Source organism: Manacus vitellinus, unplaced genomic scaffold, assembly GCF_001715985.3.
Source record: "Manacus vitellinus isolate BGI_N305 unplaced genomic scaffold, ASM171598v3 scaffold_72_pilon, whole genome shotgun sequence".
Taxonomy (NCBI): Eukaryota; Metazoa; Chordata; class Aves; order Passeriformes; family Pipridae; genus Manacus; species Manacus vitellinus.
Window position 1 is genome coordinate 652,438 of NW_021940764.1, and position 16,130 is coordinate 668,567.

The 16,130-nt window shown below is 52.8% G+C and overlaps 2 protein-coding genes across 2 annotated transcripts in view; one reads left to right on the top strand and one right to left on the bottom strand.

The window, feature by feature from the left end:
* Nucleotides 1-340: 340 nt before the first annotated feature.
* Nucleotides 341-14,641, bottom strand: CAVIN1 (caveolae associated protein 1). Its single transcript, XM_008923922.3, has 2 exons — nt 14,038-14,641; nt 341-1,724 (listed from the first exon to the last, which is right to left on the bottom strand). Exons 1-2 carry the CDS (start codon nt 14,455-14,457, stop codon nt 1,059-1,061), a joined length of 1,086 nt encoding a protein of 361 aa, XP_008922170.1. The 5' UTR covers nt 14,458-14,641; the 3' UTR covers nt 341-1,058.
* The window catches only part of ATP6V0A1 (ATPase H+ transporting V0 subunit a1), a 28,307-nt gene continuing 26,748 nt past the window's right edge, over nt 14,572-16,130 (top strand). Inside the window, exon 1 of the mRNA XM_029964453.1 lies at nt 14,572-14,583. Within this exon, the coding sequence (XP_029820313.1) occupies nt 14,572-14,583 (12 nt within the window). The remainder of the gene's footprint in view (nt 14,584-16,130) is intronic.

The following is a 16,130-nucleotide window of genomic DNA, read 5'->3' on the forward strand; positions in this document are numbered from 1 at the left end:
CAAGGCCACTCTCTGATGGTCGAGAGCCTCACATGGCAGCAGCACATCCCATTTCCCTCTGGAAACAACTTGTGGGCAGTGGTGGCTGCTCTGGCATCGCTCCCTGTGTGTTCCCCCTCCTCGAGCAGTGAGCATGGACCTCCTGCCCGCTGCCCCCTCTGCTGTGGGTGTGGAGGGAGCAGATCCAGCACCCCACCTCCGTGCTGCTCCCTGCCCTGGTGAGGACTCGCCCAGTGCCTGGGCCCCTGGCAGCTGGATCCATAACCCGGGCAGGGGAGCCTGCAGCCCACATCGCTCCTGCCGCGGTGCCGGTGCGGGGCTGAGCAGCAGCAGCCTCAGCACAGCAGGGAGCAGCAGAGGGCCTGGCTGTGTGATGCCCTGTGGGCACCCAGGGCAGCCCCAGCTGCAGGGCGGCTTCCTTGGGAGCCATCCCAGGTGCTGCTGGGTCACCCGGTGCTTGGGAGCACAGAGAGGAGCAGCACCCACTGCCCCGCCGTGCTCTGCCCATCAACAGGACTAGCTCAGCTCTTCCCTCCCGTGCTCTGGCTGCATCCCAGTTCCTCTGCTCCCTGAAGGAGAGGCCAGTGTGGGTGTTGGGGTTCTTCCTGACTGCAGGGCAGCCACACACCTGGCACGGGGGTCCGTGAGTTGGTGGGCTGCTTGCAGGAAGCTTTCTTGATGCCAGGTTTTGCTTATGGAGGACTCGAGCTTTCCAGCTGTACAGTCATTATCTTGGGTTCAGCACTCTCCAACTGGGCCAGGGTCCTGTCACTCAAAGTCCATCTTCAGATGTGGGGTGAGAAGGCTGCAGCAGGAATGGTCTCCGAGGGTGACTTAACAGTGTAAGAAAAACAATCCCGTGTTCCTAATGTTTGTGTGCTAAAACTAAAATATAAAATACACCTTTGTCCAAGCAGGTAGGGGATCAGCGTCGGCTCTGCAGGGTAGGAAGGATGCATCGTGTACACTTCCCTGGGGCTCCAGGGCAGGGAGAGCTCAAAATGTGAGTGATAAAATATTCAGTTGTCGTCCACAACCCTTCCATGCTGCAGCCTGTCCTACTCGCTGTCGCTCTTGTCCACCAGTACCGCGTCGGTCTCCTCCGTGATCTCCAGCAGTGTGTGCATCTCGGGGCTCTCCCCTCGCATCAGATCTGAGTTTTCTCCCTCCTCTCCACCAACCTCCACAAGCTCGGTGGCTTTCACCTCCACCTCACCCTCTCTTATTTTCTTGACATGGAAAGTGAAGGGTGGCACTTTGTAGACAGCTGTCTTAGATCTGGCATAAATGGTGTGGTCGGGGGTGAAAGACTTCCTCAGCTTGTCCCGAGAGGTCTTCATCTTCTCTCTTCTTTCATTAGTCACAATCTTGGTGCCCAGTTTGTTCATCCTCTTCTCCAGGTTATGGCGGGTCTTCTCCAAGTTGTGGCGGGTCTTCTCCAGGTTTTCCTTGGTCTTTAGCTTAGTCTTCTCCATCTTCTCCTTTGAGAATGCCTTCTTAAAGTCATCCACCCTTTTCATGCCGCTCCTTTTGATGCGCTCTGCCCGTGACTCTTCGATAATCTCCTCAATCTCTACCTCCTCATCTGACGAGAGCTGGATGTGGTCCTCCTCTGCATGGTCCTCACCCACAGGTGCCTCCTCACCTTCGCCTTCCTTCTCTAGCTTTTCACCCTCCTTTAGAGACTTACTGATGCTCAGTTTAGACGGGAGCTTCACTTCATCCTGCAAGACACAGAGCCAAGCCAGTGAGACACGCACCCCATAGCCCTGGAGCCAGCCCTGCCTCCCTCCCACAGGGCCACTTGGCCTCCACCTGGCTAAACAAATCCAGGTGCCTCAGGCCTGGGCTCACCCTCCCTTAGTGCACCTGATAAGTTACTGTAATGAGGATGTGCTTAGGGCTCTCCCGTATTTGTGCTCAGGCATCAGCTCTGCACACTCTGATCTGGTTCCAAACCCATCCATGACTCCAGAAGCATGGGAAAGGCAGCCCAGCACTGAAACTGGAGTCTTTCCCTGTCCTGCTGTGCCCTGTCACAGTCCCGTCCCCTCCAGTTTCATCTTTATCCCAGGACCTGGCCATCACAGCCCCTCGAGCAGAGGCATGGCTGGAGCTGGGATCTCAGCCACACTGCTGGCACACACACGCTGGCCTGGCTGATCCCAGTCTGCACTCAGACTTTCCCAATGCCTGTAGAATTCAGGTGTGGGGCTGGGACATCTCTTGGGATGCAGCAGGCCACCCTATTCTTCCCACTTCTCCGCTGGGAAGTAAGTTAAGGAATTTGCCCAAGCCCATATCTGGAGATGGTGGAGACAGTGGCCCTGACCCGGTGTGCTGGGTTACACTGCTCTGCTCGGGACAGGGCTGGATTCATTCAGCTTCTCCACGTGCCCAGGCCAGCCAAGTTTCTGATCCCAGTGGCAGAGGACAAGCATATGCCTGGGAGAGGGGCACAGGTCTGGAGCAGGATTGGTTTTCATCTAAGCAGCACATAGCATGCATCCCTGCTGCAGTGAATCACCTCTCCCATCCCAGGACAGGCTGGAAATAGCCCATCACTGCATGGAGTGTCACAGCAGCGGGGCTGCAGCCCACGCTCAGAAATTTATTGCCCGAGGGTTTTGATCTATGGAGCTGGGTGGGACAGGTGGGAGCTGCCAGAAAATCCAGCAGCAGCCGAAGGGCAGTGTGTGGAATGGGCACACAGCACATGGAGCTGCTGGGCTGAGGCTTGGAGAAGAGCCTGGGCAGCAGGATGGCCGGGAGCCATTTCCAGCCCTGGGGCAGGCAGAAGAGGAACGGAGCAAGGACAGGGATCTGCAGCACTGGCGGGAGCAGGGCCCAGGGAAATCAAGGAATAGGCCCTGGCATAACCCAAGTGCTCGAAGTGTGTGGCAAACACTGGAACACCGGCAGTGACTCACCTGCCCCCAGCCTGGGGAGCTGCCCTGAGCCACAGGAGGGTGACTTTGCTGTGGCACCTCCCGTGCTACCGTGCCACTGTGGCCACACATGAACGAGCTGTGCAGATACCAAGAACCAGGACACTGGGAATGGTCATTCTGCCAGGCCCAGCCCGAGGAGGGGCGTCCCTGGCAGTGCTGTGGGACAGGACATCCCGGTTCCTGCAGTGCTGGAAGGGACAGCATGTTCACATATCCGTGCCCCAAGCGCTCTCCCACTGCCCCCGCTGCTCCTCTGCTGACCAAGGTCACTGCCACGCCACTGCCCTGGCTGACCAAGGTCTCTATGATGCCACTGCCCCAGCTGACTAAAGTCACTGCCATGCTGTGGCTCCAGCCTGAGCCCCTGGATGGAGGCAGGAGGGGATACTCCCCCTGCAGACACAGGTACTGGGCCTGGCCCGCTGCACTGTCCCCAGCCCTGCCTTCCCTTGCATCCCTGGAAAACTGACACAACTCATTGAATACGTGACTCCAGCACAGCTTCACCTGGGTGACATCCGGATGCTTTCATCTGCTTTCTCATTTTTCTCCAAGCACAGGAGGGTTCCTTTCTGGAAGCATAAGGGCATCTGGGGAAACCTTTGTGAGCAGTGGTGAGCCAGCTCCACAGAGCACTGGGCTCGGTGAGGGTGGCGCAGGCCACAGTGTCCGTGGTGAAAACACAGAGCCTGCTGGAGCCTCGTTTTTTTGTGGGCTTTGCAGGCTCTGGGTTTTGTTCAGGGCAGAGAACTGTTCTGGGCAAATCTCTTCACCCTCTGGATCACAGCTCAGGCCCCAAACACTTCATGGAGATTAAGGTGAAGTGGTGAACATGTGTTTTCTTCATTTGATGAGCCACTTCAGCAGAAAACAATAGACATGCTCTCCAGAGGGTGAGGTCAGTCCAGAACAAACCCACATCACTGGGAAGGCAGGGAGCCTGTTCACAACAACACCTGCTGGAGCAATCCCAGAGACTCCCAAGGACCCTGCCCCACCAGCAGAACATCAGGAACTCCGGCCACTTCCTTCCCTCTGAGGCAACACAATAAGCCAGAACAAAGGCATCCCCCTCTTGCCTGGCACAGCTGTCCCTGGAAATGGGCCATATCCTGAAAATTCTGATCGTATCAGCCCCTTGTGAGCTCCAGAACACGTGTCTGCAGAAAGAAAAAATCCCACATCTTCCACATAAATAACCATCTTTCCTCCTGTTACACCAGCAAATCCAGCTCCTGACTGAATTTTCTGATGTGGTGAGGTGGGCTGCGCCAGGAATGCTCCCATCCAGCCTCAGCAGCATCCTGCAGCTCTTCTCTCACAGCCGTGAGGACATGGCCAGCAGCAGCTCCCGGTACGTGGGACAGTGGGAGCAACCCCTGTCAGGGTGCCTGCAGCTCTCCCTAATTCCGTGTTTCACCCAGAGAGCAGCAGCTGCCCGGCTCTGTGATCCCACAGGCTGCACTCAGGCACTTCACCTGCCCTTCTGCCGGCCCTGCTCCGTCCCACAGCCCAGCCCTGGCCCAGCAGCACCCACAGACCTGAGCCTCTGCTCTGCCTCTATCAGGAGGCATCCCATGGCTCAGGCCCAGAAGCACAGAGGGACCACAGCTCTTCTCATACATAAAGATCCCAGCCTTCTCAGCCTTCCTGCGTGGGACTGTTTCCAAGAGCTTTTCTCCAGCTGTGCTTGGGAAACCCTTCAGGTCCAGCTCCCAGCCCCTCTCCCTCAGGGCTGGGTGCCAGGGCAGCCCACACAGGGCTCTCAGATGGTGATTCTCTCTCTCCTAAGTCTGGTATAATTCCTGCATTTTCCCCTCTGACACTTCCTCACTCTGGTTGCTGACCCAAGCAGCAGAGAACCAGCTGGGGGACATCTGGAGGACTTTCAGCACTGTGTGCCGTGGGTAACTCCCCAGGCTCTGAGCCCAGCTGTATCCAGGGACCATTTCTGCAGGCCTGGGCGCAGCACAGCTGGTGTGAGAACAACCACAGCTTTGGCATGTCTTAATGGGGATGAGCACCTTCTGCTGAGCATCCCTTGCATGTACCACACATCCCCCCTGTATTCAGGCAGGGTCTCCTCCTCCTGGCCTGGGAGGTTTCTCCTGCAGAGAAGCAGAGCTGCCCGGTGTGGGCAGGATGTGCCTGCAGACACAGCTGTGGAGGACAATGGGACCTGTCTGGAACAATCAAGAACTGTCCCGGGTTTATGGATGGCTGCTGCACAAATCCCTGCTCCGCTCTGGGCAAGGCACTACTCTCTCTGCACTTCATTTCACTCATGACTCATCCAAATGAGCCACATTTTTAACACCAGGCATTCCAGCCACTCTATTTTTACTGGGAAAACACTGACCCTGAAGTGGGCGAGTCCAAAAGCCTGGGTCTTGGCATCCCTGCCTGTTGGGGTGTTCAAAGCCTGGCTCCCGATCAGCAGAGGCAAACTAGTTCTGTCCTCTCAGATAGCTCAGATCCAGCTGGCACAAGGACAATGGGTAAACAACATTTCTCAGAAGATTTTGGTAGCAGCAGCAGCAAACTTTGGTCCCACTCTGTCCACAGCACAGAGCTGCACCCAGCAGCAGGACGGGGACAGGGGACAGGGAGTGTGTGTTGCCCCTGCAGCACAGACCTCCTGGGAAGTGGTGTGCTTCAGGAAGCTCCCTGCCATTGGCAGAGCTGATGGGACTGGCGGCCTGTCTATCTGCAGACTTTGTGGGCACCTGGAGGGCCCCTGGTGCCCACAGCCAGTCCCAAAGGCAGCTGGCTGCCAGCTGATGGGTGCTGGGCTGCTCTGCGTCCTTCTACTTCAAACAGTTCAGAGCTCTTGGACCCATTGCAGCCTCTTCCCGGCTCCCCTGAGTGGGCTTTTATCTGACATTGTTTTCGAGTTCCCTGGCAGTGAGTCACCCGCAGCCCACGGCCATGGACACCAGCCTGGTTGCTACAACACATGTAAACACTTCCCCTGGTGTATAAAAGGCCAAGCAGACACAGAGCTGAGCTGCATTCCCAGCCTCAAAGGGCTCCTCCAGCGCTGCAGAGCCACCAATAAATCTGGAGAACGCTCCCAAAATAAGAGTAGGGCTCCTGGATTGCTCTTGTAGAGGGTCTTACTGTCAGCATGTAAAAAACAGAGTCCCAGCACTCCCAGCCACTCCAGTCTCTGGTTGGAAGGTTTAATGGAAGGTTCTCACATGCACATGCAAATCACATCTGCAGTTCATTTCACTCCGTTATTTTTACACAATTGCAACAGCACAAACAGTGAGTTTGGTTGACATTTGCAGCCATAACGTGCAGAACATGACCAGCTCACATTCCCGGGCTCCACTGTGACCAAATCAGGCTGATCCCGACACTGGGTGAGCTGGAGCCCACAGCCCCTCCTGTGCCCCAGCCCTCCTTCTGCCCAGCCTGGCCCTGGCCTGGGGGAGGCTGGGGGAGGATCAGAAGCTTGGGCAGCAAAGAGCCCTCCAGGTCAGCTCAAGCCCTGCCAGAGGAGAACACATTCTGCTCTCCCGTTGCCATGATAACTGCTCTGCTCTGCCAGGCCTCAGAGGAGGCTGTTCTGTGCTGACCTTCTGTGTCATGGGAAGGAGGATTCAGCTATTCCTGAGTAAGAGCAGAAAGCCTGAGAAGTACCCAGAGCCTAGCAGAGCTCAGGGGTGTCCAGATGCCCTGAATAGAAGGGGCTGTGCTTTCCTCTCCAGTGCCTTGGTGGAACAGGCTTTTCCTGTGGAGGCTAAAATTGCTATCAGAGTCTCCTGCTAGATCACAAAAGAAATCCCTTTTTTAAGTCCTGTCATTCTCCTCGAAAAGGAGAAGTTTCCCTGGCAGCTTCCCCCAGAGACCCTGATTCCTGGGCTGGGTTCACCATCACCTGGCTCCTGGAATACTCCTGTCCACCCAGGCAGCCGTTCCCACTGGACAGCACTGGGTGACCCCCAAAGGGCAGCTGCAGCTTGGGACATTTTCTCCAGTAGCTGCATAATGACAGGAAGGTAACAGGGCACCATGGCCTCTGTCGAATGAGGTAAGTGTTAAATGAGCAGCACTTAAATTCACCACTCCAGTGTGTGCAGGGCCCAGCTTGGAGCCAGCGGTGCCGGGGGCTGTGGCTGGACAGACATGAGAGGTACTGCAGCAGGGCCTGCCCAAGGCACCAGGAGTTTACATCACAGTTTGTGCTCTCTGCCTGACTTTTACCTATCTAAAACAACTCCAAACCATTTCACAAACACAAACTAACGCTCACAAGAAGCCTGAGGAGGTGGGTGTTCCAGGGCTGTGTTTCCAGCGCCTCTGAGAACAGGTGGGATTTGCCCAGTCACAGCAGACGCCAGCAGAGCCAACTGCCTCTGGCCACTCGCCCTTCATGCAAGCCACAGAGCAGCTCCTCCCTCCCAGATGGAAGAGGGAGTGCAATGCCGGAGGGAAAATCCCAGCTCCTCACACCCACGCCAACCAGGGCAGCGCATGCAGCAAGCGCATTAGTCACAGGAGGCGTCCTGCCAGCAGCAGGATCAGCCTGGTAGGTCTGAGGGCCTGGGGCAGCCCTGAGCAGGCAAGAGGCAAAGGCTCAGAATCAGCAGCTCCCAGAGCTTCGGAAGAGGTTCAGAGAGATCTTCGGGGGGGTGCCGCTGCCGAGGCCCTAAACTGCCGCCTCCTGGTGTGTCTTCTGCTGCCCTGGGCCTGGCGCTGCGCGGGGAGGGCTCAGAGGGCAGTCCCTGGCGAAGGCTCAAGGCACACGCGCGGGATCTTCTCGGGCTAAGACGAGGAAAACTGTGTTTCAATGGCCGGGGAAAGGAAGCACAGTGGAAACACTTACCTGCTCCCGACGGGAATCTGAACACGCCAACAGTGATCCGGGTTAGCATGAGAACAGGCAGAGAGAAAAGGCACAGGGGTACGTTTTAGTAAAAGGAGAAGCCAAGAAACAAAATTTGACAGAAAACACAGTCAGCAAAGATCTTTGAGAAGGAGGAGTGTCCATCTCTGCTTCATAGCAGGTCCCAGGACCCTGAACCCTTCTGTGGGTTCAGGCACGTTCACAATGAACGCTGCCACAGAGCCAGACTGTTCACAGTCACAAGGATTCAGTGTTGGCTGTTGGGGATGTCTCCCATTGCTGTGGCATAGCTGAATGCAGAGTGTGCTTGTATGTATAAGATCATGAAAAAAAAGGTGGTGTTTACTGTGTTTACTAATTCAAGTGCAGAGGCTGTGGAGATCAAAACAGCCGGTTGCAACTCCATAGGCTGGTTTTGTCACGTACTGACCTTACCCTAAACCAGCGCTGGACAATTCCCAGCAGCTCCCAGACGTCCATACCCAGTGACACAGCAAAGTCAGGCATGGCCTTGACTCTGGGTTCCAAGGGTTGGACAGATTTTGTCTCCAGCAGTGCCAAGAGGTTCACGAAAAGAGAAGCCTCGAGCCTTAGAGAGGAGGCTTCTGAGTCCTACACTAAGTCACCAAGGAATACTGCTGAGAGTAAGGGAAATATCCAAAATATGAGGGGGGGGGGAGCAAACGAGGTTGGGATTGGGTAAATGTTAGAGGAATAGGTAGTGCATTCTCAAGTGGCATCTCCCTGACTAGCAGAGTCCTCCCATCCTCCGTAATTCCAGGTGTTGTGCAATCTGCCTGGCACTTCTTTCTATCAGGCGTGTCTGGTTACTCTGTGTCCTGGAAGACATGCCCAAAAATCTGGATCTGCTTCATCAGCTGTGAGAAGCAGCAGCCTGGTACTGGCACCGGAGCTGGTGCAAAGGAAGGCAGGGATGGCAGGGAGAGGAGGAGGCTGTGCTCGGAAAAATGCTTTTGCCTACAGTGAGTCAGAAGAGAGGCAGGGCTGTAGGAAACAGAGAAGTAAATAGATTGAAAGTGAAAAGACTCTTTTTTTTCCCCTCTTCTGACAGCATTGAAAAGTTTTGATGCCATTATCAGTCTATTTGTACCACTGGCTTTGCTCTCAGATCTGCTCCTCCCGGATAAACCTGTCTGAGCTGATTGATGACTCCAGAGCTGCTTCTGAACAGCAAAGCAGCAAAGATGGGTTTTCATTACAGATGATTTGCAGGTACTGACATTTGCATCCTCACATAAAGCTGAAGACTAAACATCCTGAGACTTTTTATTCTAAATATTTGATTTTCCCTCACTGACACTGAGCATTTTGTTTCTGGTCTTTGTCTTATCTCGCAGCTGTGCAGTGGACCCATGATTCTTCAGGTGCTCTGTAAGTTGTAGGAGATCCTGCAGAATAGAGAGGACAATCCCAAACAGGCTAAAAGAGGGCTAAGCCTGTTGCTGAATAGTTTATGAGTCATTGCTGTGCTTTCCAGGCTGTGCACAAGAGAGGCCTGAGGGAGGAATATGTGATCAGGAGGTATATTACCTCGGGATTTGTTTTCATGAGCCACTACTCATCCAATCTAACTCCATCCCAATGGCTGGGCAGCCTCTGGCCCTTTGCTCCAAGACAATTCATGGCTGCACAGCTCAGTCTGTAACTATAATGCTGAAAGGATTTCAGCAAAGTGAACAGGCCTGGCACCAACTGCTTATAAATAACAGCTGAGCAAGGAAATATTAATGCAGTTGATACCAGGCTGCAAGAGAGAAATCCATGCTCTAGAGTTGTCTTTTGGTAGAAAGACTGTTAATCTGCACTAAGAAAAATCCTGGAAGTTGGACGTATTAACATCCTGACTTTCTTAAAGGCTCCTGTGAATTATTATCTTGAGACTGTAATAATTTAGTAATATGCAGAGAATATGCAGGATTTTTGGCACATCAGAATGTTCACATGGTGCTCCTGCAATGGAGGAGGAACCTGCACTGACAAGGAGCTGCTTTGGACTGGATTCACAGCAAAGTGAAACCAGCTTTTTATTTTAAAGTTTTATCAGAAAATAATTACAAACCCCACTGGCTGCTGCAATGCAAATCCCTGCAGTGCCCCACTGGGAAGAGGGACAGACGTTCCAGCACAGAGAACTCCCGGGCACACAGAGCCAACTGCTCTTGCAGGAAAAGTGCCCTGTGGGTGCCTGGTGCCCGTGCCTATCCCAGTGCTGTCATCCAAATTGCTTTGCAAGTTCCTATTTACTCTGTAACACTGGTAGCTGGGCAAGCTCCACTGAACCCCAGGCACGTCACTGACCCAAGCTGCCCCTCAGGCCTGCAGGTCTTGCTGGCTCTCACCCTGGTTTTGTTTCTGAATGATTACTTTCAAACAAAACCATAGCTCGGGGCAGCTGCTGTTCTGTTTAGGCAGTGGAAAAAGGCTGCAGCCCTGGGCAGTGGGCTTGTACACCCTGGGCTTCCTGCCCTCTACTCCTCCTCAGCCCCTTGAGCCCTGTCCTTTCCCACACTCTCTTTTGAGGAGCACGGTCCCAAAAATGAGGCAATTCAGGCCTGACCTCCTAATCTGTGACATTAATGTGTGGGTTTGAAATCCATCCCCCCTGCCCAAAATGTGCAGTGTTGCTGCTCCCATCCGTATAAGGCCCACGCAGAGCACAAAGCCAGGCTGGGCTATTTATATTCCCTTGCCCAGCCATACCCACCCCACACACTGCATGGCTGGGATGTGGGTCCCACCCTGCTGTCCTAACTGCCCGGCCCTTCCCATGGAAACCCACATCTCACACAGCTCAGAGCGGCTGTCAGAGCCCCCTGAGGCGCAGAGGAGCCCCACAGGAGCCCCCAAATCAGACAGTGTGGGGAGCACCCCTTGGACAAAGGCTGCTCTTCCAAAAAAAACCACTGCACATCCTGAGCCAGAGCAACCAGAGCTCGGCGCCCACACGAGCCTCAAAATAAAGGACTGGCACACTTTAGAAATTCAATACTCCGTGTGTATGCTGAGTGCTACAAGGGTTTGCCCAGCTGTAAGAAAGTCAGCCTCTGACATTCTCAGGAATAAGTTTAACTGTCAAAAACTGCTTGGAGGAAAATGCTGGGCTTACGTAAGCTGCCACGTGCCGCTCTGAGACTGAATGCGGCCCAAAGTCTGGTTTCAGGGCAGTAGCTGCACAGGACATCCATTATTTAACCATGAACTGCAGTAACCAGACTCAGATTCAGGATCCTAAAAACAGGAGATTTGGGATGAAGTCACTTCAATTTGTTTTTATTAGCAGCCATTCTCACCAAATTCGTTGGCGTCCTGGTTTCTCTGAGAGATGGGAACCCAGGCCAGAGGCACAAAGGAAGCTCTATGGAGCTCTGAGCTCTGTTCCCAGGGGCTGCTGAGCAGTGCAGGCACTCACTATCAGACTTTTTAGGAAGGCATGTTCTGCACTTAACGTCTGCATACACAGTGGCCCATCAAAGCTCGGCCACTTGCTTTGGGTCTGCAAGTTTTCAAAACAGAAAGATGGGGCAATTTGGAGGGGGGTTGTTGTTTTCAAATTTTTTTCTCAAGAATCGATCTAATTCCCTACATTAAGTCAACACAAAAACTCTTTCAACTCGGTAGAAATCAGACCAGCTCCTGGCAAAATCAGCTGGAAGTGTTTCTGAGAGGGTGAGCAAGCGAGAAAATGTGCACATGGATAAGACTGTGAGTGACACCCGTAAATGTTCTGCTCAACACCTCAGCTTAGCCAGGACATGGGACTGATTTCCAGTTCAGCATTTTCTCCCCCAAAGTCAGAAACTACCCTGACAGTTGTGCTCAGGAACATCCCACAAGTCAGGCTTTCCCTGAATAAAATTTTACTTCAATTTCCTCCTAATCTACAGCGAGGAAAACACAGCTCTCATAGGCAGTCTGACCTCCCCTCCCAAGGTGCAAAAGATCTAATTTGCACTCCTGAAATAGTCCCTCCACAACTGCTGGAGCTTCAGGACGTAATGCTGAGAGAATAATCAAACATCATTAACCAGCAAAGAACTCATTTATCTTTATCTCCTTTATCTCTTTGACCACAGAACTGTGCGATATCGAATTCCTACAGAGCATGGCTCCTGCTCTGCTCAGCTCTGTCGCCTGAAAACAGTCACCGCTGGGATTATGGAGTATTTTACTTCTCTTAAAATGAGTTTCTCTCTTCTTCTTCAAAAGAAAAGGCTAATAAATCCTTGCACTTTTAGCTACAGCAATGGAAAACACACAGGAGTCACTCCCAGCGTGGCGCAGCAGCTTTCCCTGAGTCAGAGAGGAGCAATAATGTGCTCAGCACCGCAGAATTAATTACATGACCAGTAACGTACCCAACAGACCCTTTGATGGGTGAGTGGGGGGTCTGAGAAGTGAAACACTGAATTAGAAGAGAATTATGTTGTAATTATTTGGTTTTAGCCATAGACACCATTAGGAAAGCACAGTGTATTCCTTATTTAAACTCCCAGGGTGGATCCCAGTGCCGGGTCCTGTCCTGCTGGGGCCGAGTCTGCTCCTGCAGAAGTGCCAGGATGTTCACGAGGGCACAAACAGCTCCATTTCACATGGAGTAAACCTGGAGAATTCCTTACTTGTGCTCTGCGACCTCACATTCAAATCACACTACGTTCCATTCTGGGAAACTGTTCCAAATTACAAATAACTTTGTTCACTATAATCTCCATGATTACCAAGTCCCTGCCGCAGTCCCTTGCCAACCGACTCGCTCCAAGGCTGCTCTGTCCTCAGCACAGCAGCAAGGGCAGGCCCTGAGCCTTCAGAAGCAGGATGGTTTTTCATATTCAAAGAGAAACTCTGCTCAATATCCATAAGCCAGTGCAAACCAACACAAGCAGCTCACCAAAAGCCAACCTGTCAATGTTCGCCATGCTTCCCGAGGACCTTGAACTCTGCTAACTTCCCACCTATCTCCGTAACCCACACGGAATGTTAAACAATTCCCTTCCCTCCTCTCATTTTGCAATGGTTTTGCTTCTGCAGTACATTTAAAGTTCTATCTTATTTTTCCATAGACAGATTGATACAAAGAGCTTGTAATAAATACACACATGTGTATCTGTCTATAACTGGTCAGGTTTCCCATATGATCTAAACAGGCTTGAGTATTTCAGCCTTTCAGCCACAATAAAACTACAAATGCTCAAGCTCTGAACCAGGGAGTCGCACAAGCCCTGTATATCTCTGATCACTGAGTCTGTCATGAGCTGCTCTCCCTCAAACCCCATTGCAACGACCATTCTCCCTTTTATTTTGCTTTTTTTCTCTCTCTTCCCATGATCAGCATTCGATGCTTCTCTATTTGTCCCTGGCGCTGGCTATTATTAACTCAGAGGCTTCCAACTGAATCATTAACTGTTTCACTCACTTTTCTCCTGTGGCCCAATAGAAGAGTTTGCTCTGACACGGGAAACTAACTGCAGGCAGGAAACCTGACAGAACCGTGCTCCTCTCTCTCTCCTTGTTTAATATAAAAGGAAAACTCCAACGCTTAGCATGGGGGGGAGAACATCAAGCAAACCAAAGCTGTTACTGAAACTAGACAACGAGAAGGATCAAGGTTTGCAGGATGCAGCAGGAAGAAGGTGGGAATTGTACAAACCCACGGCAAAGTCCACCCTGAGTGCTGCCGAGCTCAGGGGACCGGTCTGGATTTTCTCTGACAGCTCCATCTGCCCTGGCGGGTGGGATTAACCCCGAGCCAGGGTTACTGTCATTTGTTGTTATCAGATGCATGTCACACATCTGAAATGCTATCGCTCTCCACGTAGCCACGCACATGGTGTCTCTTGGTAGAAGAGACGTTGCAGATGGATTTACAAAACCCCCTTCCAGATCCCAGGACACACTTGTACTTCGTTGAGCTAAGCAGTAAAATCGGGTTATTTTGATCCTTCTGGCCCATTGCAGTGAGTGCTTAGGGCCTTGCTTCCTATCTGCATTAAAATTCCTGTTAAGTGGGACAACTCTGTCAAGCTTTGTCTTAGGACACACAGAAAATGTTAAAGCACAAATGAGAAAGCTACGGGGGGACCCGCCTCAGCCTGAACTGCCAGACAGTGCAGGGAGTTTGGGAGAGGACTGGACCGGCCATGCAGCATGACAGGACCCTCAGTGAAGAAAACAGCCGCTAACAGGATGCAAAGACATTGTGAGACAGTTCCTTACCTGGTAGATCATGACTTTGAAGTTCCTGCGTTTCAGGAGCTCCGCTTCATTGGCCTCCAGCTTCTTGATCTGCCCCGCTTGCTTCTCCAGGTTCTGCCGCACCGTCTTCACGTTGACGCTCACCTTGCGCACCTTCTCCAGCATCTTGTTGACGGTGTTGCTGGTGGTGGTGTGGGCCTTGGTCAGCTTGGTCAGCTCTCCCTGGATGCTGGTCACTGCGCTATCCATCTCTTGCTGTCTCTCCTCCAGCTGTGTTTGGGTCAGCTGGATCTGATCCACCGCTCCAATGATCTTGTCCAGCAGGGTCAGCACCATCACGCCGTTGATCTGGTCTGATTTGATGGGCTCCTCGGGCGCCTGCTCCTCCGAGGTCTCGGAGACAGTGGGTGGCTCGATGATTTGCAAGGTGGTGTCCTCCATGGTCGCTCGGGAGTCCTGGCTCACAGAGCCCGGAGAAGCTGTCACTGCAGGGAGAGAGCAGGGAAAACTGAGCCCGAGCCTCAGCTAAACTCCGCGCTGGGAGACGCGCCAGGAATGGGGAGCGCAGTGAGTGAGTGTCTGTGCTGAAATTCAAATGGCACAGCTCCGCACAGCCGTCCAGTGGAACTGCCCTGCAAAATTTTCCAGGCTTGCAGGTCATTGGCTGACTCCACCTCAGCTATAGAAAAGAAGCCGCTGCCAAATGCCTGCTGACCCACCCTTTTGAAATGATTAAAATAGTTGGAGGGGAGGCGATGGCTCTGCATGCAAACACAGGCACAGCTCAGCCAGGAATGCAAAGCTTTGGAACTGCTGCCGCCCCTCAGTCTAAAGGCGCTGTAAGTAACAAGAGGAAAAAACAAAATCCTCAAGTAAATGGCTCGGGAAGCTGCTGGGAAGAGTGGGAAGCGAGCAGCCCCATCTGGGCACAGCTGTGAGCATTGAAGGCTGATTTAAACAACTGCATGCGCTGAAGTTCAGCTGGAAAATGCAGACCTGTTGCCAATAGTAAGGCTTGGGGCTTTTTTCCCCAGGACTATGAAAGCGTGATTTTCAATATTTTAAAGAAATGTTACAATTTGGATTCAGTAGTTCTGGCACAAAAACATCTGGATCATAACAATACCCCCCCAACTGTGAATGTATGATGGGTGTACACAGTGCATGCAAAGTGCACCACGTCTCCACACAGGTTTAACACGGGGGAAGGATAATGCAGTCCAGAAGGGAGGCAGCTGGGCACTCTCCCCAGAGGAACTCTCCCAGCTCTGCAATCCTCGAGCCATCGACAGATACAGTCACTGGACTTTAAATGTGGGACCCGTTGCGGTGCATGCCATGCAAAGCTGTGCTTGAAAGCAAAGCCCAAATACAGTGGGTTACTCGTGGCTTTAGTGGTAAAAACCCTAATTGATTCAGAACAAGGAGACACATGGTAGGTGCCACCCCAGGCTCTGCAACAACCCAGCAGGAACACGCCAAGAATGTGGAGAAGGAAAATTCAGATTCTGGGAGTGACTCTGGGCCAGACCCTTCACTGTCCCTGGAGTAGGCTCAACCAGAGGGAACCCAGCTCCCACGTACAGTGCTGTCATAGAGCCTCTGCTGGCCTGCACTCTGCTGCTGGGCTGGAGGCTCACTGGTAAGGTCTGTGGGCACACTGGGAAGGTGGCAGCTTCCCTTGTCCTGTAGCCTTGACAACAGTAATTCATCCTCCGAATCTCCTGCCTCTCGAGGGGCCAAGGCCACCCTTGCCCTTTGCCACCAGCTGGCAAGTACCAGGTATGCCTGAGAGCTCCGGGCTCCTCCCGGATCAGCTGGCAAATACCAGGAATGCCCAAGGCAGCCTGGGACAAATGACCCATCCTGACACACAGGCTGGGAAACCCAGGGCATCTCATAGAGGGACATTGTTCACCATGAATGCTTATGGCAGTCAGCACTTTCCCTGCCCTGTGACTGCTCACCCTCCCCACTGACCCGGGCCTGGCTGCTCTGGAATCAGGGAATTGTGTCCTGTGCCCCCACAATAGCCATTATGCCACCTAGGAAAAATAGGCTACTTTTTATGCCCTGTTCTTTCCTGAAGGGACCTTTTTCCAGAGCATTTATTT

Coding starts and splice junctions, on each gene's coding strand:
- CAVIN1 (XM_008923922.3), bottom strand. CDS start 14,457: ATGGAGGACACCACCTTGCAAATCATCGAGCCACCCACTGTCTCCGAG. Junction 1,725..14,037: donor TCAAAGTCATGATCTACCAG/GTAAGGAACTGT, acceptor TGTGTCTTGCAG/GATGAAGTGAAGCTCCCGTC.